General features: G+C 36.8%; 2 protein-coding genes across 2 annotated transcripts; both read right to left on the bottom strand.

The window, feature by feature from the left end:
* Nucleotides 1-333: 333 nt before the first annotated feature.
* Nucleotides 334-9,040, bottom strand: LOC306882566 (zona pellucida sperm-binding protein 3-like; the record flags this gene model as incomplete). Its single annotated transcript, XM_079437289.1, has 4 exons — nucleotides 334-512; nucleotides 7,082-7,185; nucleotides 8,402-8,511; nucleotides 8,582-9,040. The coding sequence occupies 4 exons, from the start codon at nucleotides 9,038-9,040 to the stop codon at nucleotides 334-336; spliced, it is 852 nt and encodes a 283-aa protein (XP_079293415.1).
* Nucleotides 9,041-10,793: 1,753 nt separating this feature from the next.
* On the bottom strand, nucleotides 10,794-23,434 carry LOC306882895 (sodium-dependent lysophosphatidylcholine symporter 1-A). The gene is made up of 14 exons (XM_079437890.1): nucleotides 23,178-23,434; nucleotides 21,544-21,681; nucleotides 20,251-20,375; nucleotides 16,988-17,111; nucleotides 16,442-16,520; nucleotides 15,901-16,067; nucleotides 15,696-15,786; nucleotides 14,933-15,054; nucleotides 14,409-14,492; nucleotides 14,039-14,122; nucleotides 13,842-13,954; nucleotides 12,235-12,378; nucleotides 11,928-12,107; nucleotides 10,794-11,802 (listed from the first exon to the last, which is right to left on the bottom strand). The coding sequence occupies exons 1-14, from the start codon at nucleotides 23,184-23,186 to the stop codon at nucleotides 11,748-11,750; spliced, it is 1,515 nt and encodes a 504-aa protein (XP_079294016.1). The 5' UTR covers nucleotides 23,187-23,434; the 3' UTR covers nucleotides 10,794-11,747.
* Between the last annotated feature and the right edge of the window lie 3,055 nt (nucleotides 23,435-26,489).

The following is a 26,489-nucleotide window of genomic DNA, read 5'->3' as shown; positions in this document are numbered from 1 at the left end:
TCACAATGGAGTGCGACCTATAAATCACAGAGAGAACATGATGAATCATACAATGAACGAATCCATCACAATGCACAGTACAGCACTGTACAGTTTTATCTTCTTAAATGTGTCAACAGTGACAAAAGAATCAAACATACAAACACACCTGGGCATCTGGAGCCTCAATGAACTGGAAAGCACCAAAGGAGAACTGAACAACATTTTCTGCCCTGGAGAACCTGAATCTTGAAGCACCTGGATTTATCCGGCTTTCCCGTAAACACCTGGATGTGTGTGGGACAGTGTGTGTGTGTCTGATAAATGTTCCACAAAGTCAGTGTTTAGCTCCACTCACCCATAATTGTCTATGATGCTATGTTTGGATGCTTGACTCAAAGTGTTGACTGTAGCCGCATAACAGCTGTTGATAAAAAGCTTGACCCCACGGTAATGATGTCGCGTGGAGACCTGCACATTCACCTGCTGACCCAGAAGGTACACAGCAGACCTGACTGGAGAAGACCAGGAGTCTACAGTATAGACCCATGAGACCATCAGTATCATTTTATAGTGCCTGGTAGGGCTGTGCAATTAATCGCATTGTCATGCGCATCTCGTCAGTAAAGCCGGTTCCATTACCTGCTTTCAAATGGAGCGGCATTTAATACACAGAGCCGTAGTTCAACTGACAAACTAAGCAATAGGCCTTTATCACACTTCCGCATTCGAAAAGGGGAAGAAATAGTAGCGTAAAAGAACTTCCGCTGCAGCGTCTATCAATGGCTGTGCCCATAGCACGGCCATTGATAGATATCCTGCCCATAGCACGGCCATTGATAGATATCCTGCCCATAGCACGGCCATTGATAGATATCCTGCCCATAGCACGGCCATTGATAGATATCCTGCCCATAGCACGGCCATTGATAGATATCCTGCCCATAGCACGGCCATTGATAGATATCCTGCCCATAGCACGGCCATTGATAGATATCCTCCCCATAGCACGGCCATTGATAGATATCCTCCCCATAGCACGGCCATTGATAGATATCCTCCCCATAGCACGGCCATTGATAGATATCCTCCCCATAGCACGGCCATTGATAGATATCCTGCCCATAGCACGGCCATTGATAGATATCCTGCCCATAGCACGGCCATCGTATATGTGCTGAATTATGTAGAATTCAGCACATATACACAGGGTTGCCACCTTCAGCAAGCCAAAATAAAGGACAACCATCCACGACATGAAAATTTGCGAGGTTCAAAACCTGCAAGTTCTTTCTTCTGTTGAACACAAAAGAAAATAACTAAACAGCTCTTTAACTTAAAAAAAATAAAAAAAATAAAAATAAATCTGAGTCATTGGGGGCCAGAAACTGTTTGGTTACCCACATACTTCAAAGTATTTTCTTTTATGTTCAACAAAAGAAAGGAATTATTACAGGTTTGGAAAAGCTTGTGGGAGTGTAAACGATGACAACATTTTGGTTGAACTATCCCTTTAAATCAGACAGTCCACCGCAAATGCTTCTCTGCAAACTGCGCGTTCATCATTAGTTACAGGACGACGCATTGATAACTTTCCTGTTCAGCTCTACGTCTTGAGAGTCTTGTGTTCAAAGGGCGGACGTGAGCTGCTCGATGGTTTAAAGCGCTAGTTTAGTGCATGCTGCGCTCCGGCAGCGCGTCCCGGAGACTCCATCATCGCCATGGAAACAAAGAGCCAAGATGAGCATCTCTAACTTCTTATGAAATTGATTTCATTATAATTTCTATTAGCATTATAAACGGTGCAAAGTACTTGTTTGTTGATTCAGCTTGTTGACCTTTGTAAAATACGGGACAAATCGCGTCCCGTATTGATTTGACACGGGACGGACGCATCATTTGACCTTTAAATACGGGACGATTCCGTATTTTAAGGGACGGGTGGCAACCCTACATATACATATTCTAAAGACAGCAATCTCAGTTTACAACAATTAATTGAGTATTCTGAAATGAAGGAATATGTTGTCACGATATCCCGATGCGTATTTCGTGACTTAAACAGGAGCGCGCGAGCCATACGTGGATAAACAATTCTTCACAGTCTGATCACCTTATTTCATCACAGAACAGCGAGAAAACAAACAACACATCACATTAATAAGCATTAGAATTAGCCAAAGCTTAAAACATGAATTATGACTAAAGGCTGTAAGAAGGATTAAATTAAAGGTTTAGGGCAAACTTGTTTCGATAACTAGTGTAAACAAACAACGAAGAAGAGTATCCCGGATAAGAGAGTGGATGCTGAGTTCTTGTTATCGTTGGTATTTGAGAACAGATTTATTCTCACGTTCTTCATAAAGAATAACATTTCTAATAATTCTCCACTGAATCATGTGATCTGTAGAGTGTTAGGAGTCGTTCACTCTCTAGTCTAGATCTTCCATATTTAAAAAAAAATTAATGAAAATCAAGTGAAACATGTTTCTACACATGAAATATGAAGACATGATTATGACGATATAGTCTCTGTATGCAGCTCATGGTATTTTTTTATAGAAATAAAGGATGTTTATGACTAATATTAGCAGTGTAGCATTATTAAACATACAAAGAGTGCATGTGTCTGCTTATAGAATCAAAATAAACTGTAAAATCACAATCGGAAGTCATTACAAGCACTTGATGATGGTTTAAAGAGGGTAAGCAAATACGATAATAAATTAAATACATTTTCAAGTGTAGCTTGATGCTAATTGTACTTTTACTTTACTTACTTTTGTCATTTAGCAGACGCTTTTGTCCAAAGGGACTTACAAATAAGAAAAAGTAAAACTAAAAAAGTTACAACTCTATAAATAGCCTACTATATACCCACATAATTAAGAAAGTAAAGAAATTAAATAAAATTGACACGCATATAACAACATTTCAATAATAAACATATAAATGAAAACTAAAATAAAAAGCGATACTTCTATCCCTTGCCGATGTCCCTGCCCGGTGGAGTCGCCCGGTGGAGTTGATGGTCTTTACACTCTTCAGGCTTCACACGACGACTGCCGCGGTATAATAACCTTTTTTTATACCAATCCAACAAATCACAATTTCAATTCAGCTGGACCCACTTTCCTGTTTATCAACTAAAATTGGCCAAGCAAGTGCACACCTTGACAAGATACGCGATACAGTACGAGACCAAACGCGATTGCAGCACCTCTCAACACAGTAAACAAAAATAAGCGTTTCCTAGCAACAGCAAATGCGCTAAACACTGAGACAAGTAAATACACTTACGAGCGGATTTTAAACTTCCGCTGATAGACTGCTTCTCTTAAACTTCCTACTTCTAATTATATTTTAGGATGTAGCCTATTCTTGTAAGCATTATAGATAGCTTGTGTTTCTGGTGTAGAACTAAACTTTGTTTATCATAATTTAGAAGTTAAATCCATATACGCGGATACCTGAGGAAAAATGCATTCTTGGTCAGCGCCACCTAGCGTGCAGATGTGAATTAGCAGAAGGGGAACATTCGTTTCGCACTCTGTGTGAAAGCAACATTCGTGGGTGATTCGCATCGCGCTCAGTGTGGAAAGGCCTTAAGACATGTTTTTTTTTTTAAATTGAGACAGTCTATATTAAGTGTATCATTAAACTTTTTCCCATGGTCTAGATTTTAAAAACAAAAATCGCAACACATAGCAATATCGAATCGCAATACTTGTAAAATCGAAACTCTTAAAAAAAAAAAACAATATACTTTATATTGTATCAGCACCCAAGTATCGTGATGGTATCGAATCGGGAGGTAGGTGTATCGTCCCATTCTCCGTGACTGCATGCAACGATAGAATATCATTATACTGTGAACAAGAGCGGGAGGTTAATCACAATAAATATAATTCAAAAATAAACAAAATTAAATCAGTCCGAGTATTCCTCTGGCAGAGCTGAGAGTCGCGTCGCTCAGATAGGCTAATGTTACACATTAAAATGAAGGATGACATGATGGTCTGGAATCGGTATAAATATGCAGTTTTAACATTAACGTTTATTGCGTCAATGTTCAACTAAACTAAACTAAATTAGTTTAATTTTCTTCACATAACAGGCGTCTGTCCATTGACAATAAAGCAGGCGGAAATTCCTTTACGCTACTAATTGGAGCCGGATGTGACAACACGCAGACTGTGATAAAGGCCTATTTCACGTTCATAATCGAATGATATTCATCTGCGATTATGAACGCGATATTACCTAGCTTGTCAGTGAACTAGGCTCTGTATCCGAAATCGCCCCCTATACCCTTATTCACTATTCCCTACATTAGTCTACTCATACAGTTCACTTGAAGGAGTGAATGAAAACGAGTGAGTGAATGAATTCGGACACTGACTGCACTGGAAGGACTGCCGCTTTTGGATAGTTTGCTTGCTGTTAAATAATCATTCGATACGGGCAGCTCCAGTAGTAAGATTAAAGGATTTACCTTGAACTCTGTCACGGAAATTATGTATAAACCCTAATAGTCAATTTACAATTAATGGTGTACCTGTGTTGTATTACGCCGTGGACGAGCGCTTTTAGAATCAATGGATGGATGATTCAGCTGCGGGCGCCGCCATCTGGCGAGAGACGCGGGAATTGACTCGGCGTGCGACTCTCGCAGTGCATTATGGGGATTCTCTAGCCGTTGAGTGTACATCGGTTGTACACTCGTTTTTGCGGTGCATTGTGGGATTGAATGAGTGCACTCGAGAACATCCACTATGGTTTCGGACACCACTTAAAATGGTTGTCCCCTCAAATAGTGCCTAGGGGGCGATTTCGGATACGGCCTCTGTGTATGAAATGCCCCTCCATTTGAAAGCAGGTGATGGAGATTTAGCGCTAATCACAGAACCGGCTTTACTGACGAGATGCGCATGATCTTCGCATGCAAATCAATTGCACAGCCCTAGTGCCTGGTTTACAGATTACAGGTACATCTAAAAAAATTAGAATATCGTGAAAGTTCATTTTTTCTTGTAAGTTATTTCAAAAAGTGAAACTTTCATATATTTTAGATTCATTACATGTAAAGTAAAACATTTCAAACGTTTTTTTGTTTTTATTTTGATGATTAGAGCTTACAGCTCATGAAAATCAAAAATCAGTATCTCAAAATATTAGAATATTTACATTTGAGTTTCAAGTAATGACCATCCCTACAGTATACATTTCGGGTATCTTGTTCTTTGAAACCACAATAATGGGGGAACACTGCTGACTTGGCAATGATCCAGAACTCGAACATTGACACCCTCCACAAAGAGGGTAAGTCACAGAGGGTCATTACTGAAAGGTGTGGTTGTTTACAGAGTGCTGTATCAAAGCATATTAAATGCAAAGTTGACTGGAAGGACGAAATTGGGTAGGAAAAGGTGCACAAGCAACAGGGATGACCGCAAGCTTGAGAATACTGTCAAGCAAAGCCGATTCAAACACTTGGGAGAGCTTCACAAGGAGTGGACTGAAGCTGGAGTCAGTGCATCAAGAGTCACCACGCTCAGACGTCTTCAGGAAAAGAGCTACCAAGCCACTTCTGAACCAGAGACAACGTCAGATGCGTCTTACCTGGGCTGTGGAGAAAAAGAACTGGACTGTTGCTCAGTGGTCCAAAGTCCTCTTTTCAGATGAAAGTAAATTTTGCATTTCATTTGGAAATCAAGGTCTGGAGTCTGGAGGAAGAGTGGAGAGTCACAGAATCCATGTTGCTCCAGTGTGAAGTTTCCACAGTCAGTGATGATTTGGGCTGCCATGTCATCTACTGGTGTTGGTCCACTGTGTTTTCTGAAGTCCACAGTCAACGCAGCCATCTACCAGGAAATTTTAGAGCACTTCATGCTTCCTTCTGCTGACAATCTTTATGGAGATGCTGATTTCATTTTCCAGCAGGACTTGGCACCTGCCCACACAGCCAAAGGTACCAAAAGCTGGTTCAATGACCATGGTGTTACTGTGTTTGATTGGACAGCAAACTCGCCTGACCTGAACCCCATAGAGAATCTATGGGGTATTGTCAAGAGGAAGATGAGAGACACCAGACCCAACAATGCAGATGACCTGAAAGCCGCTATCAAAGCAACCTGGGCTTCCCTAACATCTGAGCAGTGCCACAGGCTGATTGCCTCCATGCCACGCCGCATTGATGCAGTAATTCATGCAAAAGGAGGCCCAACCAAGTATTAAGTGCATAGAAATGAACATACTTTTCAGAAGCCTGACATTTGTTTAAAATATCCTTTTTTTTTATTGATCTTATGTAATATTCTAATTTTCTGAGACACTGAATTTTGGGTTTTCATTATCTGTAAGCCATAATCATCAAAATTTCAAGAAATAAAGGCTTGAAATAGTTTCACTTTCTGAAATGAGTGACAAAAAATATTGACCTTTTTAATGATATTCAATTTTTTTTAGATGTACCTGTAAATTAGGGTTAGGTCAAAAACATACTTGAAAGTGTGGGAATGTAAAAAAAAAATAAAAATGCTTCTGGGCAAGTCACAACAAGCATTTTAATGGCACAGACTTTGAAATGCAACTCCTCTAATCTCCTCTGTTGCGTGCTTACAGTGTATTACCTAAGGGATTCCCTCCCCTATTATATATCCCAGGGAAAGCAAGAACTGATAAAATGTAAAAACTGTAACTTGAATGCAATGTAAGTTGCTTTGGATAAAAGCGTCTGCTAAATGCATAAATGTAAATGTATTATAAATATTAGAGTTGATCCATGAAGTGCCTGCCTGTTATTGCAACTGCTTGCCTTTTTAACCTAACAACTGACAACACAATTAAAATATTGGCTTTTAGTAAAGTTCATATTCATAAACATTAACCTATTCTATATTGTTTTAAAACTTTTTATATAATTATACAATGATATAACTGGCAAAAAATCTCTGTTGTGTTGAAGATATGTGATGTTCATCTGTCAAGTGCAGACTGGAAAATATGTGATAAGACTGTTAGTGTGTAATGATAATGTGTTCCTTTCTATAATTAGTGTATTTGTTCATAAAATAGCTTGCCATGTGACTCGTGGTCTTACCGTCCATCAGCTGAATCCAAAAGTCACCAGATCTGCTCCTGATAAGTTTGCGCAATAGGGTCTGAGATGTGGGACTCACCACCAGACTGTGCACATGATGCTCCCTAAATAATAAACAGAACAGTGTTATTCCTCATCCTGAACTGTAAAAACACAATTTAGCTATATCTTACCTCTTACATAATCATTTTGTGATCGTACCTTGGTCAACACTTTTTGTGATAAATCAATGTGTGCTAAAAGAGTTAAATATTTTACTATTGTAATGCTGCAGCAATGAGGTCAAACCCCAGAAGACTAAATTCGTCATGGGCTCCCTTTTATGAGTTTTTGTTATTGTATTGTCAGGAGTAAAAAAGTCTGCGGAATACATAATTTATATTTGTACATTTTGTTGTACAACATAAACTGCACACATTCACATCCCAAACATTTTTAATGTAGTTACTTATTACGAGAGCTGGGTAGATTACTCACAAAATAGTCTGTTACATTACTAACTGCAGTTGATTGATTATTTTAATTATTTTTAATTACTTTTGACCCATATCATGTATCACATTGATTTAAATAGGATAAGCTTGTACCATACTGATATAAAAATACAAAGAGTAAATATTCCATTCATTGTGATTAACAACATATGAAATTCATTAAACATTATATAAAGTCAAGGTTTCCCAAACTGGAGTTTGTAAATGAACTGCAGGGGGCGTGTGAGCTTAATGAAAAGTTAATAATTAATTAAATCATAAAAAGGTCAAATTAAGTAATTTTAAAACAATATCAATCAAAATAAAACACTTACTAAAATAATAAATATTTTATTTGTTTACCTGCATGTCAAGATATGACCATTAACCAACGTGAACATGCAAATGTGATACTTAACTATTAAAATAATTTGTTTTATTGAATTTGTACATTTGAATGAGCTTAAAAGACAAAGGCTTTACAAAGCTAATACATGGTTAAATAACCCACTGAGTGATAATTAAAGTAAAAATGTGTTCATCAGCAGTTTATGCAATGTTTAAACACTTCTAAACCTGAAATTACTTTGGTAAATCCAGTGATCAAATGCATAACCACCTGACTAATGACGGAAAGACTTTCTGAATGTATAACAGTAGGCTATTTTAGAAAGGAACATTTAAAAGTTTAAAAACAGGAATTAGGGTTATTCGATCAATTTGGAATAATTTATTGCTATTGTGTGAATAATATGTAATGTGAGTTTTTATTAATGAATACAAATGTTCATGTAACCTCTCTTCGGGTTAGAAAGAGCTTGCTCTTATTCAGAACCGGCTGAATTACCTTTTATAGCGACACTCCACGCCCACGTCGACTCTGTGATAACGGGGTAAATCTCGTGATTGCGGAAAGTAATGCAGGACATATTTGTAGGCAACGTAATCAGGAAACACCTTTCAGTTGGAGATTCTTCGTGTCATTATTTGGCAATGATTAATGACAGACTAAGGAGATGTCGCTCACCTGTTGTTCTCCCTGGCAGTCGGTGAGCGCATACCTGAAGAGCAGGTCGTTACGCGGCTCAAGGACCCTGTTACTTTTACAGGTATCTCCGAGCGTCAGCTCCTCTGCGATGGCTGAGAAACCGTAGAAATTCATTTTTACCCTTAAAACGAATCCAGAGCGTGAGCAAGTCACCGACACATCCGGGAGCCGGCTGTATGTGGGCAGGTAATCCTCGCCAGGTGTTCGGCCACGGATGCGCAGGACAGGCGCCGCAGGCCTCTGGCGCGTCAAATCTGGCGTGTTTGTGAACGGATCGCGCACTAGAAGTTTCCCAGAGTTTTTCTCGTGAGCTGTTCTTGGGCGATCCGCGCTTTTATCTAATGCAGATGAAGCTGAGACACTATTTAACAGTGTTGGGCTGGAGAAAATGCCAAGAATCAAACATAGGACTACGCGAGTTATGCTGTTCACTTTCATATCAGTAATCTACTAGTAAGTTTTTATTATGCTTTACGTATCGTTTCCCTAATTCCTACAGGTGTGATCTACACAATCAAAAAGGCCTTTCGTGAAAGGTTCGGTCGGGGACGAGATGTTATTGGTCTATGAACGGGGTGATTTGTAATTGATTTCCGCTCGCGCTGTGCAGCATTGGTCACTAGAGCGCGCCACACGGCTGAAGAAACGCTTCCATACAATCACGCTATGAAGCTCGACTTGAAGCGGCGCTGCGCAGAATGATCAGTGAATGACATCAAAGTACCGCGAGAGCTATTCTAAAGCATAAGGATCCATCTGCTCTCTTATCGCTCTCGCGGTACTTTGTCACACATTGATCATTGTGCGCAGCGCCGCTTCAAGTCGAACACACCTAATGGGTCTGTGCCAGAACTCACACTTGTAGCCAATCTGAAAGCGCGTGCACTCTACAGAAAGTAAGTGCGCAAGACTGTCCCAGATCTGAAAAAATGCAAAACTCCGTTGCATTAATGCTCATTAAATCCACACCCTAACATCTAACCATGGCGCGGTCTTTAAAGAGCCAAGGATATCCTATCATTCACTAACTCGCATGTTCCATCGCGAGAATTCGAAGAAAACGTTCCCGTTAGTTTAATTAGATATCGCATTTAATTTGGCAGCTAAAACGTAAAGTGATGCACATTTTGTAGATGAGTATGTGCGTTTTGTAAAATCGTTGCAAAAAAAAAATGAACACTATTAGACGCATCACGATTCAAATATGTCGTCTGTTACATATAGGGACTTACGTTACTGAACAGATATGTAAAGTATTGAAAATCAAAAATGCATAAATAGAGCTCTGTTTAAGAGAGGAAGGGAGGGGGAAGACTTTATTTGCATTTTTACAACACTTTAAAGTAATCCTATCCTATCTGATAATAAACTACACAGTTGTGGTGGTCCTCGTGTACATCTGAACGTAATTTAAACATGTAGACAAGTGCAAAAAGCAAGAAAACAACTTTTTCTTTTTTTAGTAAAATAAAGCTTATTACAACACAGTGATTCTTCACAGTTATGCTATTAATTCATGAAATTAAAACACCAAACACAGTCCATAATGTCTTAATTTGTTTGTTTAAAGGGTCATTTGGTTTTTAACAGATTTTTTTTTAAACAAGTCTTAACATATTCAGAATGTTTAATAACATTTTCCTTGCTAATATTTTCTTTTTTCTTTCTAATCGCAAGAAAATTTTCCATCAAAATAAGAAAAAGGAATGGGGAATTATTATTTGTATAAATGACTTTGTGTTCATATTAGTTAGCAACACCAGCGTCATGAGTTTGGTCACCATAGCTTTTTGGTCAAATATGAAACCTATTAAACCAGTTATAACACCAAAACCAGTCTAATTACTAAAATTAAACAGGGTTTCTGCAGGTATTATCAAATCTAATTGAATGTTTTTTTTTTTAAATGTTTAATGCCATACACAAAGCATATATATATATATTACTACACCCACTACCAGTCAAATATTTTGTTTTTGAAATGAGCATCTTCTGCACAAGGCTGCAGTAGTAATATTGAGAAATATTAGGCTACTTAAATTTAAAATGTTTTCTATGTGAATGTGTTAATGTTATTTATTCCTGTGATCAAAGCTGAATTATCATTACTCCAGTCTTCAGTGTCACAATTAGTTATTGATGAAATTATCACCAAACCCAGCTACATAAAGTTTTCTTTTGAAGGTTTGATAGTATTTACAACACAAATTTAATAATCACAATATAAATACACAATGTCAGTCCGTCTATAAAAGCCATAAAATAATGTATACACACATTGTACATTTTGTAGTTGTGTAATGTTCTGGTGGTATTTGTAGTTTTGACAAAAATAATCTCCCAGCAATCTCTTGTACTACAATCGACAGCTGCTTTGTTCTGCTGATTTCCAGACATTTCTACATTTCAGCTCAGTATTTACAGGAAAGAAGTAAACTTAAGTTCCACAACATTACAGACAAATAATCAGCACAAAACGTCCATAGCTCAGACCACTCCAGATCTCAGAGCATGTAAGTTGACCTTACACTACCATCTTTAAATTAACTATCAACAGTCTGTGAATCAGCTTAAACTGCTTCATGTGCACAATCATTTTTAACACACACACACACACACCTTCCTTATGCTGATAAACTGCCCACACAAGAACAATGATGTCAGGTCATCTTTAAAGAAACGGAGTGTTTTTTTTGTTTTGTTCAAATATTTCACCCCAAGTGCAAAAACAAGCCAACAATTCTTCACCACATTGAGGAAATACGTCCTCAAACAATTGCAACTCCTTCGCATTCAGAAACCAAAATATGAATACATAATGAGAAAAGAGAGTTGCAACAAAATATGATGTATTAGTAGATGTTAAATTTGAACCTCATATTGATCATTCAAGTCTCCCTTTGTCTTCTACCAGGGAGAGCTGTAACTTACTGAAAGCAGAAAATAGGATCTTGTAGTTGGTTAGTTGTATAAATATGTAGCTGTGAAAACAGTAGTGCAGATTTTTAAGGGTACATTATTCTTCATTGGTCTAGTTAACCAACTGAGTGAGGAAAGTTCTGTCTCTGGAAGTTCAGCTGATAGATTTCCTCATTGCAGTGGTTAAGCTGTATCTTGGCGCCCTCTGTAGGTCAGAGCTAGTATTTCATGCTGTGATGTCCGGCTTCAAGGCCTCCATCTCAGACTCTTGTTGTTCTTTCCTGCAGGTGAGAAACAATACTCTTATTTTCAATATGACTAAAGTGCCATTCATGACATTTTATAAGACCTTGGAAAAAAAAGAAATAAAAATAAATACAGATATATTTGCAGGTATATGTCCTACCGCAGGAGTAGCTGCAGCTGTTTGTTGTTGTACTGCCTGCGTTCTTCATTGATGGGATATGTTTTAAATATGAGCAGCCCCAGAGCTATAAGTGATACAGGAGCAGCCGACACCAATATCTTCAATGTCAGATTCACAGAATCAGACTGAACACAAGCTCGCGTCACATAACCTGCAAAGCTAAAGGGACAGAAATCAGAAGAACCTAAATATGAGCAGATCAAATAAGAAGGCCAGAATTTAAATCATAAACCCATAAAAGGGCTTTTTAATACACATGCACTGAGGAAGACAGAGAGTGAGCTACCTTAATGCTAGTGTTGATACTCCAAGCGACACTCCAGAGGAGAATTTTGTAAAAAACACATAGAAAGAGTAGAAAATAGCTTCATGGCCTTGAGAGGTGGGATTCTGGACTTTAAAATCATCTACCACATCTGGAAGCATGGACCTGAAATAAAAGCATCTATATGAACTTGTGAAATTATGAATTTGGTATTTAAGGTTTCTGGTACATGGTATCAGATGCATTAGTTATATCAACCCAATAATCTAAAAAATATATCCACAACTTGTTAATATGATTATTTATTCAAGTAATTGATATAATTTACTCCTGTGACAGAGGTAAAAAAGCAATGAGCATTTTCATGCATGTTAAAGGCAGGAAAATATATTTTAAGACAAGTAAATATAACTACCATTCAAATGTTTGGGGTCAGTAAGATCTTTTTATATTATAAAAGGTCTCTTATGCTTACCAAGGCTGCATTTCTTTGATAAAAAATACAGTAAAAATAGTAATATTATTATTAAAAGTTTTCTACTTGAATTTTTTATTCCTGTGATGGCAAAACCACATTTTCAGCAGCAATTACTTCGGTCTTCAGTGTCACATGATCCTTCAGAAATCGTTCTAATATGCTTTGATTATTAAGATTTTAGTTTTACTATTAAGATTTGGGTAACACTTTACAATAAGGTTTATTAGTTAACAACATTACTAAACATGAACTAAGAATGAACAAAACTTTTACAGCATTTAATAATATTGTTAATTTCAGCATTTACTAGTGCATTATTAAAATCACAAGTTGCGTTTGTTAACATTAGTTAATGCACTGTGAACTAACATGAATAAACAATGAACAACTATTTATTAACTAACTTTAACAAAGATGAATAAATAGTGTAGTAAATGCGTTGTTCATTGTTTGTTCATGTTAGTTAATACATTAACTAATGTTAACAAATGACACATTGTAAAGGGTTACCAAGATTTGATGTTGAAAACAGCTGTTTTTGTGGAAACAATGGTGCAGTTTTTCAGGATCCTTTGATGAATAGAAAATTCAAAAGAACAGCATTTATTTGAAATATAAACCTTTTGTAACATTATAAATGCCTGTACGGTCACTTTTGATCAATAATACATCCTTGCTAAACTTAATTTCTTATTGATGCCAAACTTATGAATCAGTGTATATAAAATATGTCAATATAAAATATATTAATTTGTTTGTTCTAATGAAGGAAAAAGTGTTTTTAAATTTTTAAACAAATCCAAATGTCAGAATATTTAATACATTTTTCCTTACTCATTTTTGAACATGGTACAAAAAAATGTGAATAATCTCCAGCAAAATAAGAAAAGAGCATTTTTAGTTATGGATGATTTATGTTCATATTAGTGACTGGCACTAGCACATCAAGAGTTTGGTTATCATGTATAACAACTAGCAAATCAAGTCACACAAATGTCTGCTGAATGTACACATTTTTGGGGGAAGTCATTTCTATAGACTTTTGTTATAGATGCTTCCTTTTAATATCAGCTAGCAGACATCTTGAAATACATCTCGGTCTTCTTTCTCTTTGACTATACAGAACAACTGGCACCAGAAAAACACTCACCAGGGCAGGAGGAAGGCCACTGCTACACTGGCACCAGCTGCGATTGATACGATGTAGGACACGGCGAGACTACTCTTTACACACACCACCAGGATCATGAAGGGCACCGCCCACTAAAACAAACACACACACACAAGATTAATCATGACTGCCAACACACACACCTCACACTAATGTAACAAGCATCAGAAACTCACTGGTATGCCAATGTATACAGCAGTCTTTTTCCCAAAGCGGCAGAGGAACCACTGCCACATGGGAATAGTAAGAGTGGCAGACAGCTGGGAAGACAAATCACAAACATTTATTTACGTTTGACCCCTACAAAACCTCATTACCATATTATGCAACACCAAGATAATAGTGCAAACATTGCTGAAGTTATAAACAGTCTTTTCATCTGTCAACTCAAAGTCATGCTGCTTCTAAACCAGAAACGCATGTCTTTCATCACTATGGAGACTGCTAACCTCATCCAAATTGCTGAGTGCTGTTAGAACACCCAACCAAACAATTCAGAAGCGCACAAAAACACTTATTCAAGCAGTCATTTGAAAACACACTCACCATGATGACCAGTAAGATGTTCTGAAAATCCTCTCCGAATCCCAGCGTGTACTTGATGAACACAGCAAAATTTCCCTCCAGCAGCTGAGAAAGGAAAACAGACAGACGAAATGAGATTGATGATAATTGTCCATACACAGTGTCTTCATTGCAAACCCAACCTCAGTCTCAAAACAATTCTGAACTTTACTTTCGACTGCAAACCTGTCCTGATGCTGACTATGATTCTAAACCTAATCTCTTGCATGGCAGCCTGTCTCTCTCTCTCTTTGTTTTAACACACAGAGCTCATCTCTGTAATGTAGAGCTGTACTGTGGTCAGTTCCAGAAACTGCTTTCTCTCATACATATCACAGATGTTTGTCTCCTGAAAAACTGTCTAGTTAAAACACAAAATTTGCATCTTTTGTAAATGATGTGGAATAAGATATCTATCATCAAACAACAGAAATAAACATAGGTACAACAAAGCATTTCAGAACAAACGTGACATGTTTTAGATGCATCTCTAAAGTTTTTCTTACCATGAAGGCCAGAGAAGTGAAGAGGAAGGCCAGCACCAGTTTAACATATGGCCCATGACCCATCACCAGCCGCAAACCGGTCTGAAATGACACATGCTTCTGTGCTTTTAAATCACCCCGATCTGAAAAAGACAGAAGAAAATCATTAAATGCACCAAAATACACATTCAATGTTAATACACCAAGTTTCTTTGTGAATGAAAACGACCTACAATTACACCCGGGTTTCAACTTGGGTTTGGGTTTTTATATGTACAATTATAAAAATGTAAAATTACAAGTACTTTAAAAATACAATCAACTATCAAAAACAAAATTTATACAAATACAAATGCGAAATATTTTATTTGTTTACCTGCCTAGGTAATGCCCCAAGTAATACTTTACAATAAGGTTCAATTCATAAGCATTATTAATTAATTTGGTCTCATCAACTATCACTGAACAAATAGCATTTATTAATCTAGGTTGGTTCATTTATAAATATTCTATTTTTTATTGTTAATCCATGTTTATTCATAATACTTCAACTATTATTATTTTAAACAACTTGAAATGTTAAAATGTTTTGGTATTCATAGAGCATGAACAAAGATAAAAAACAATGCAAAAGTATTAATCATTGTTAGTTTATGATACTTAATGCATTATATCGCTATTCCCTTGCTCTAGAATGGTCTCTCTTGGCTTATTTTTGTATTCCATATTTTGTAAAGACTCGGTGTGAATAATATAAATGTCTATGTAAATGGAAGTAACTCACTGTCCTGCTCTCTCACTCCAAAAAACAGCACAACAGCACACAGGACAAAGATCAAACTTATGACTGCAGATGCAAACATATACGCACGCCTCTGTGAAAGAGAGAGATATGATCAAGGTGCTAGAGGTTGATGAAATATGAAACCTGCTATATATGAAATATGAAAATATATCTTCTGCTTTATAATGACCACGCCCCCTCTCACCTCATTAAATAATTTGTTATCCAGTAAGATCTGAGAGTTATTGCCATGCACAGAGTGATTGGAGCTATTTGTCGGGGAAGTGTTAATGCAGGGGGTGTTGGCCATGCCTATAATCTGCCCCTGAACAGCAGTGCCAATTACTGTACCCAACACCTCTACGGTCATGCCTGAGAGAGAAAGAGAACAGAAAAACAGTCAGATTGTTTACGCTGGGAAGAACAGGTGTCACACATAACACTACCATTCAGAATGAATACTTTTATTCAGCAAGGATGCATTAAACTAATCTAAATCGACAGTAAAAAACGTTTATATCATTATATAAAACGTATATTTCAATTAAATCCTGTTGTTTTGAATTTGTGCATCATAGAAACAAAATAATGTATAAAGGTTTCCGCAAAAACATTAAGCAGCACAACGTTTTTCAACATTGATAAGAAGAAATGTTTCTTGCTTTTACAGTTATAATATGGTTGTTGCATGTATTATCTAGCTTATTGCAACAGTAAGGCATAAAAATGAGTTGAAATGCTCTTACGGTACGCTGTTGCTGAATCCCGTTCCTGCTGTTCATTGCTGATGAACATGGTCAGAGCGGAGTAAGGCACATGAAAACACTAAACACACAGAGTTACTCACTGCTGGCTCAAAACAGAATGGCATAAATATGCAAATTAACAAATGCAATTATTATACAATACCAGTCAAAAGTTTGGTCACACCTTCTCATTCTTCACTATACAATAAAGTTATTAAAACTACAAAACAACACAAATGGAAATATGAATATGTGATTTAAATACTTTTTGCTATGATTTATGTATGCTGGATGCATCCAATGTATCCTGTCCTACTTATCCTTTTTTTTTTTTTTTTATAAAAGAAGCTATAAATAAATACATTAAATAATGAGTATTTAAGTAGTTAGTTGAAAAGACATTTAAGCATAAACATTTAGATTAACCCTTTTTTATTATGTCCAAAGGTTTGACAAGTAGTTGACATACAAGTATATAATATATAGCATCACAGTGTATAATGTTAAATTTAATTCCTCAAAAAAACTAAAATAATGTGTACTAACTGTCAGAAGAGTCTGGAAGAGGCAGTAGAAGAGCAGATACCACATCACCTTTCCCTGCTCTATAGGTGGAACTACCCATATCAGGAAATAACACAACACAGCTGGTATGGTGGACACCAGAATCCTGCAGAGAGAAAACGGTCATCTTCATCTAATTGTAAGGCTTGTTGCAGATGTTGAGCTTTAGGGGAAGAACCGGGAATGCACAGATCGGTTAAGAACTGATGCAGAAACCCCACACAGCATCTCTGCTTGTGTGAGGTTTGAGGGTGAATACGGTCACAGTGGGGTGTGTACACATGTATGAACTCATCTGTATGAGGTTAAGTGAGGTAATGAATCTCTATGAAGTTTACTGAACTTTCCCCTGTGGCTCTAAACAAGAGCCTCTGCAGCGCAGGGTTTCATTGGATGTTTAACCAACCGATCCAGCTAGACTTTGGCAGGATGTGAAAAGGATTTCTCTAATCACACCATCTCATTCCAAAACTCCAGGCACTAATCCGATCAGAGAGTCTACTAGGAAAACAGTGACCATTAAGAGACACTTCAAAATCAAAAGTTCAGGCTGACAATGACAGTAGTGTATACAGCAGGAGAGAAAAACATTGTACAATGAGCTCTTCTTTCATTTCTATGATCAATATAGAAGACTACAGAATGTGTGTTGACCACATTGCATTTTTCCACTCTGTGTGCACCATTGTATACTTTTTGCAAATTTAATAGGTTACAAAAATACAGCACAATCTGTGCAGTGTGAGTCACAAACAAATAACTAAAAGAAGTTAAATCCTTTAATGAATCATTCTAAGAGAAAGGAGTGATGCACCAAAACTTTGCCTCATCATTGATCTAATCAGTGCCATTCAATAAGCAGTGACATTTAACAGCAGTGTTTGCTTCACCATGACAAAATTTATCACTTTGAAAACATGACAGAACAGCATCCTGAATTACCTAATTACCCAAATTGTATAACTAAAACATTATTTTTGGTTTTAGCTAAATTAAATTTTATTTTTCGATTCAACAAAAAATTATTTTGGTGCATGACTAGATTAAAAAGTGCCTGCTAAATGAATACATGTATTATTAGTTTAAGCAATGTCAGTCTATAAATAAAGCAAGATTTCGGGACATTTATATTAATATATTAATTATTGACTGACTGTGCATATGACAGCATGTACTCGTGACCAATCACTGTGCAGCACAGCATAAACAGCAGAGATATGCAGAGAGGAAACGGTTAATGTCTTATTCAATCTTGCAGATGCATGACAGCCTAGAATTGCAGCTGCTCTGTTCTTTGTCATAAGTGCCCCATAGGCAGCTGTAAAACCCTCCCAGTCCATTACTGGGGTCCAATACATGCCAAGTCCTCATTTTTGCTCCACTTCCTTCTCATAAACAACACTGATATCTTCATGCCACCAGGCTTTTAAAGTACACACTCTACAGAAACCAGGTGATTAGCAGAGCACTTTAGCACCACAATACATGATATTACATCAATACATTGACAGAAGGTATTGATTTTTGAATGGGCAAATTAACTTTTAATCTCATAGTTAGAAGGGACAACGTGGTCAAAACAAAATATGTTGAATGTATTTGAATTATATGCATTTAAAAAACAAAACAAAAACAAAAAAAATCTAAATACATGATGCATCGCATCCTATAAAAAGATACAGAATGTCTCGTATTCACAGTCTTCTGACATTGCCAGTATATGTGGCTGCCAGGTATTGCATTATATTTTTATGCATTTTTACATTCATTTTTTTTTTTTTTTTTCATTTTTTTTACTTTAAAGTATACATTTCTAAAAAATATATTTTAAATAAGTATTTATAATTTCCATATTTTGGTCAAGAAACCTCTTGTGGCCTGTTCCAAAACCGAAACAGTGTCTTACACAGCATTAACAAACCACTGTTTTAAACTAGTGATAGGTCGTTCTTGAACAATTCGTTCATTTTTATTTCAATTCACACATTTATAAACTGTAAGAAATTAAAAGCTACAATTTGAGACCAGAAACACATCACGTAACTGTAAGAGTAAATAATAATAATAACAACAACTATGCAGCCGTTTGTAAGGAAGGTTGTAAATTAATTAATTTCTCTATCCAATGCTGTCATGTGACGTGACAAAAGAACAAACGATTCGAAAGACTCGGGAGATGAACTAATCAATTCTCTTTCCGGCTCTGACTGTATTGGTTAAGTTTATGGGGCTGTCACGTGATGAATGAACGACTCGAACCCGAAGACTTGTCAGATAAGAGGTGAGGTGAGCTAATCATAGACTAAAGACCCAGGTAAACAAGGAATTAATTTTTTTCTGTTTCTTATACCATTACAGTTTTGTATTGTTTGTAGTGTGATCAACATTGCATAAGTTGTAGATGTGTTAGGGAAGTAGCACGTAACATTTTAATTATATTTAGCTAAAATGAACGAAATGACTCGAAAAAAGATTTGTTCATTTTGCTGAACGAGACTCAAAGGTCAGAGTCAGTAAAATGATCCGAACTTCCCATCACTATTTTAAACTGCCTCTCTCTCAGGTCTCCTGCATCATGCTTACACTCTGATTGGTCAATTCTGGTGGTGTGGTCGGCTAAGCCAATCAGAAAGCAAGAGGTTTTTTCTGCACTTAGCATCAGTTTTCCCAAATCTTATTAATACACACACACACCTCACAAACATAACAATACATTTGCATTGTATTTTACTTCAACCCCTTGATCATATCTTGTTTTTATGCCTGTATTAATAATGCACAAACTAAATATTGGTGGACAACAACCTTCAATCAATTACTTTAGAAAAAGTTTCTATTTCCCACCATTTTCATTTTCTCAGATGTCTGTGTGCACTTTACTGATGGGGATTGTAGATTTTTGCCTGATCCTTTTCATGCCACATCTGAGTGCAATCATAAACAGTCAGCAAAATCCCAGAGAAATTATAACACTTGGTGCTCTTGTACACTCTAGTAACCTCCTGTACACAACCCAGAGCAGATGGACTCGGTTCTATCACCATGGCTACTGCTCATTTCTCTGTCTTAAATACATCTCTCTTTCTCTCTCTGTGAATACCCACCCAGTCCCAGAGTTTCAGCTAAGCAGAGTTTTCATTTCCTCTTAATTCCCTCATGAATTTAGAAAACAGTCCCATGCATATTGCACATCCAACACACATTACAGGGTCATTTCACTGTGTGCATTCCTGACTATCACATACCAGGGCATCATACGTCCGTGCCGTGTCCATGGGCTTCTGCTTACAAAAAACCCAACTACAGGATCAGTCACAGCATCCCAGGCCCGACCCACAAACAGAATCGCAGAAGCATTGAGGGGATCCAACTAGAAAGACAGATTCAGTCATTAGTTAATGTAGGATTTACAGTACAAGCAGCAATGCTCTCTAAAAGGTCCTAAAGACCGATTCCAATGCAATGACTGTAGATAAATTATAACTGTTAGGAACATCCCACCGTGAAAGATACAATTCACCACAATGCAGTGTGTGTAACTTTCCTGTGTTTGGTTGAATGTAAACTATATTATCACCCAGCAATATATATATAAAAAAAAGTTGCATATACTATATAGCAATTCTCAGCTGTGTGATTGTTTATATGGACCCTTTTCACAAGACAAGAAACAGTCATCAGCATAGTCAATCCTCCAAAGCTTTTTATATATATATATTTTTTTTTAACGTATGTTCATTCATAACACTGTATTATATCACCTTTGCATCAAATTATAAAAAAACTAGTTAACACTAATGTAAGGGTCTTTATAAATCCTGCTTGCATGATTCTTTAGTTTATATCACCGCAAAATTTACCTAAATTATCGTACAGTTCTATATATAAAAACACAGAAGTAAGCTATTTTGTTTGAATGTGTGAAATGTCTGATTTATTAGCCGCTATTGGTAAATAACTAGAAGAACAACAAAGTAAAGTAAACAGTAAAACTATCTCCGCTACAAACCAGTGTGTTAATGATTATGATAATGAATTAAAATAAGGTGATTACAAATACCAATTTGCAATACTCAAGGCAATAACAGATTGTTCTTCAACCACATAACACTTAATTTGGTGCCAATCCTTCATTTGCTCGGCTGACTCGGATGTGAAGATCTGATTGGCTATCGCTTTGGAAACTGTTGCAATAATGAGGCAGCAGGAGTTTTGAACAAGATAACTGGAGCTGAGAAATGTTGAAGTCACTAGGATGCAGTGCACACAGCAAGACCCTCTCACATGCTCCCTTTCTTTTTCTCCCACACTTGTTTCTGCCGTTGGCCATTGTCTGCATACTTTGTTTGATTACAGTAAGGAGTAATCGCTAGATAGAATGGTGAGTTTTTCTCACCATTCTATCTAGCGATATGGAGTGATATGATACAGAAACAAAAAACGATCACTGAGCCAGTTTATTTTTATAATCAGGTGTTGAGGCCTCACGGTATAGATCCTCTGTCATTCAGTTATAGCGTTCTCATATGCATGCTCACCAGTGCCACATCAAGCAAGAAGATTTGCAGAAAGAAGCCCAGGGCGGTGCCTGTGATCTGATACGGAGCCCCTCCGATTGCAAAACAGACCTTGCTCCAGACAGTCAGAGCTCTTTTCCTCTCCTGCTGTGGTGAGAGCTGAAAGGAGGACAAAAAAGAGGTTACGAAGTGACTGTAGCAAGTAAAACAGGAGCCATGAGAGACCGATGAACTTTTCACAGCAAGAAGACACGATAAGGAGAAGTCACCATACTTGGCCGTATGTCACGTCACTTTCACTTTAAAATTCTAACCGGAGGAGCTGATTTAGTTTGGACTCTTTGTGTTTCCATTTGAAGCTCTTAATTTTTTTTTACATAAAATCCCAGTGCTCCACATCAAAGACCATTCAGAACTGCTGGAGTGCTCTTAGCATTTCAGTCCAGCATTAATAAGACCCTCAAGTTCCCTCTGCAGGGACATAACTGGACTTTTAACTCTTCTACCTGCATTTTAAGGGTATCTTTCATTCTAATGTCACCGATTTGACTGCTTACACAATTGTCTTTCATTTAGGTGGTCTAGTTAACAACTTTGAGATGCTTATAGTATTCCTTCCTCTTCGATCTCACATTATGAGAATTACGGTTTAGTGTAGCTAACTATTTTCATTGGTCCCTCTCTCTCTCTATATTATTATTAGTAGTAGTATCAAAAGTACACTGGTTAAGGGTAGAAGGGATACAGCTAAAACTACTGGGCATGCGCACATCAGTACAACGTAATTGTCACACTGTACATCAATAATAACTGTTTTGCATTATTGTAAGGGGTAGGTATAGGGTTGGGGTAGGTGTAGACGGTAAAAAAAACACAATCTAATGGGTAGAAAATTAAATTTATTGTTAGCTTCCTATTTTAGCTGTATAGCTTCTAGCCACAACCAAGTACACTGCATCATGGCAGTTTTGCAAGCTTTCCTTATGTTGCTATCCTGTCTTTCAATGATAGCAAATAACATGTGAGAAGGAAGGAGAATTAATGCAATGCTTGACATTATTTATATCTGACATTTTTTGTGTAATGGCATGAGAAAGTTCACACAATTTTTGCCCTGTAATCAGCGTCCACTACGAGTCATATCTACAGTAGCCTATGTCATGGACAGCATGCATTTGTGGAAACAGTGACATTTTTATAATTGGTTAACCAATAACACCAAACAAATAACAGCAAATTACGCCTTAATACATCTTGCTTGCTTGTTAAATAAAAAATCTATTCCCTCCGAGTAAAGGAACACGTCCCCTTTAAATCCGGCTTTTCTTCACATTGTTCTTCGCAGACACGCGTCAAGGAAGCTAGTGTGCATTACAAACATATGTGTATCCACAAATATGCAGTCCATCGGCTGAACGTATATTTCTACATTTACAAATATGACATCAATGTCAGTCGTCGGTAGAAAGTAAGCTTTTCCGCTTAAACCGAGCGTAGGGCACATGCTGCTGTAACTTAATAATTATATTTATTCAGCTTCAATCTAAACTCCCGCCTTATCAATTAACCCCACCGTCTGCTCTGGAAGTACCTAGTTAGAGCCAAAAAATAAATAAAAATTAAGTATCAATTTAATTCATATCCAGGTGACCTACCTTAACCATCTTGATTCCACCTTGATTCAGTTTTGGCTGTATGTAACAAAGCGGATGAGAACTGTTCGGCTCCCTCCCCTCTTGCCATAACACTAATCAGAGGTGGTTTTATTTCAGGAGCAGATCGAGCTGCTTTATTCTTGTGTTCATCTTTAAGTAACACTGTTTGACAAAGTACTGCTTCCACGAGCGAAGAAAACGAGCTTCTGATCTCCACTTCTGCCTCGTTTGAATGCTGAAGTGTAAGTGTGTGCCACGCCCACGTGTTTCTTCCCCACTGCCACGCATCTAAAGATGTGCACACGCAACGTCGAGATGAACATTTTTCATTTATAAATTCATACGTACATACATACATACATACATATATATATATATATATATATATATATATATATATATATATATATATATATATATATATATATATATATATATATATATATATATATATATATATATATATTATACATTGTACGCACACACACACACACACAACATTTTAAGACATTTTGTAATTTTAATTAATTATGACACGTGTGTGGTAAAGCGTAGTGGCAAAGGTGAGGTTGGATTATGGATCAATGCAGAGCCCCACAGCCTCAACGACCCTCAAAACCCTTATTTTGCATGGCCCAGGACTAGTAAAGGAAGTGACTTTTCATTGAACACTATGTAAATGACCACTAGGGAAGTGAGCCACTTGGTGCATTCAGCTGATTACTATACATTTTGGCTACTATTTTTATTCTAGCTAAATTGTCCTTAATAAGAATAAAGTAGATTAACAGGTGGGGGGTACTCCAAAGAATCGGGGGCCTCATAGGATCGTGATTTGGCCCTGGGTCAAAGCTCAGGAGGGTTATAAGCCCAAAAGCACTCTTGAGCAAGGTGCTTACAATATGGTGCTGTGATTGTTACTGTAATAAGTTCACTTTAGGTTCCCGTTGATAGAAGTGCAAATTAAAGTTGCAATGAAATTGTGACATATATCTTAGTGTAACAGATTCTCCAAAAAATTTAAAAGTAAGACAGGGACTTGGTTCTATTCATCAGTTCTATTCATTAAAGGGGACCTATTATGCAAAAATCACTTTTATAAGCTGTTTGAACACAGTTGTGTGGCCGCAGTGTGTGAAAACAACCAGCCTATAATGTTAAAAATCCACCCACTCATTTTTTTATAAAACCAATAAATCATAAACTGTCTCTGAAAGCGAGCTGTTTCAGATTCTCCCTCTGTTCACGTCACCGAGGGGAAAAAGTCCAACCCATTTGTGACGCTGCCCTATAAGCATAGACACAGCCCTGAGTGAGAAGCTGTGGTCCGCCTCCGCCATTACTGATTAGCTGTAGCTGCTGGAGATATACAATGTCAGCGCCAAAGAGGTGTTTCAAGTGTTGTGTTTTGGGATGCACTAATGAACATATGATTCTCCATAGACTCCCTTCATCTGAGCCGCTGAGGACACTGTGGTTAAGTTGCATTGTCTAAGGAAATGTCCCGAAAAAATCGGTAAAGTCCCCAATACGTGTAGGGATCAATACCAACACTTCGTGCGGGAAAGTCAGCTCCAGACAAAGTAAGTACTTTTTCATTCTTGATGAGAGAGCACAATGACCCCTTGCAGGAAAACCACCATATGATTAGTCACATACACTGCACTTAAAGATCTGAGATGAGTTGAGAGCCTTAAACAATATAAAATTATTTGTTTTTGCAGTAATTCTGAGTCTAGCACTCAAGGGAAGGAATAGTAAACCCAACACAGAATTTCAGGAAATAATCATATGGGATCAAAACATAAATTTTGTGCAATGGTAATTGCTATATTTGACAGAGCAAATTATATCAATAGCATCTTTTATTTTTGGTATTTTTATATATTTCTTTAGATTTTATTATTCTATGTATTAATAACTGAACAGCCATAAGCGAGAATAGAGAGAACGGATGGAGTAAAGTTTAACAATGCCTGGGACTGGGAAGAACAGAACAATAAATGAAAACAGACAGCAAAAGCAAGGCTTGAGTGGTTTAACCAAAAAAACAAACTACTATTACTTGTGTGTATGATGGAATCAGTAATTTGGAATTAATTATGATATGAAATGAGTAGAATCTGTGTTTCAAAAATTGTTCCTAAAAGACTCACTGTACTGTGAAAAAGATATCAAATTTGCAGTCATTTTTACAGCAATGTTTTTGGTATTGAAAAAGAATCCCTGTCCCTTTGTGAAACATTACATTTGATGAGGTTTCGTTTAAATAATGAAATAAAGCTTTTTCTCATCAGTTATGTGCATTAGGGTTTTATGTTACATATGCTGTTAAACTATAACTTTTTAGTACATCAGTAGGTTGTTATTTTAACATTAAACTTCAGTTCTATTCGTAAAACCTACAATATTACTACTATTTTAATTTTTATGTGTATAGTTAAAGGTTCATACTGTAGATTGACTAAGGCATATAGACTCTTAAATCACATCAAACCTAAGGGTGTGAGCGGGTTTTATGCATTCAGCTTCTTTCTGTTTCATTCAGTATTTAAAACATCTGTTTAGTGTGTTAATCACTGTTAACTGTAATGCAGAGTGGTCTGTAACCTTATACACACAGTGCATTCTGAAATTAGTATGCTGAATGTGAACCTGATACTGTGGACATCTGTCGTCTGTAACTCGCACGTGTTCACATAAGCATGTGCATGTATATTCATTCATGCACGCACGTTATGCACTTGATAAAACTTGATGAAGTGGCTTAAAGTTTTTGTTAAATGTGTGCTCCGTTTCTTCTGTGCCCCATAAGAGTTAATGTCATTTCTAAAACTGATTTCTCGTCTGCAGAGATAATTTGCTACAGATATGTTCTGTATTCTTGTTATCTATTATTATAATATTGTTTCAGAGAAGTAACATGGCCAGCATTTAAACCATTAGACTTCTCCACTATCAACAAAAACTGGGTTCTGTTCTGACTGAGGCTATCCCTGCATGAAGGCTAGGTTGTGCCACCTGCTGGACAGCAATATAATTACAAACAATAAATAGAAGAGCTGTAATATTGCTTCTATGGAAATATTATCATTTCAAACGAATCAGTTCATTTAAATGAACTTTAATAATACAATCACACTTAACTGTCAAATAAAAAAGACCACATGATTTAGCCAAACACAGCAAAATATAAAATAAAATGCCACCTAGGGAGATTCTAAGGTCACATTCTAATGTCTGTGAAAAATCAGTATGAGCACATTGAATGTGTCTGAACTCATGACATTTAAATAACAATTACAATGACAG

This window comes from Barbus barbus, assembly GCF_936440315.1.
Source record: "Barbus barbus genome assembly, chromosome: 16".
NCBI lineage: Eukaryota > Metazoa > Chordata > Actinopteri > Cypriniformes > Cyprinidae > Barbus > Barbus barbus.
Note: the sequence above shows the minus strand (reverse complement) of the source record. Positions and strands in the feature narration are given on the sequence as shown.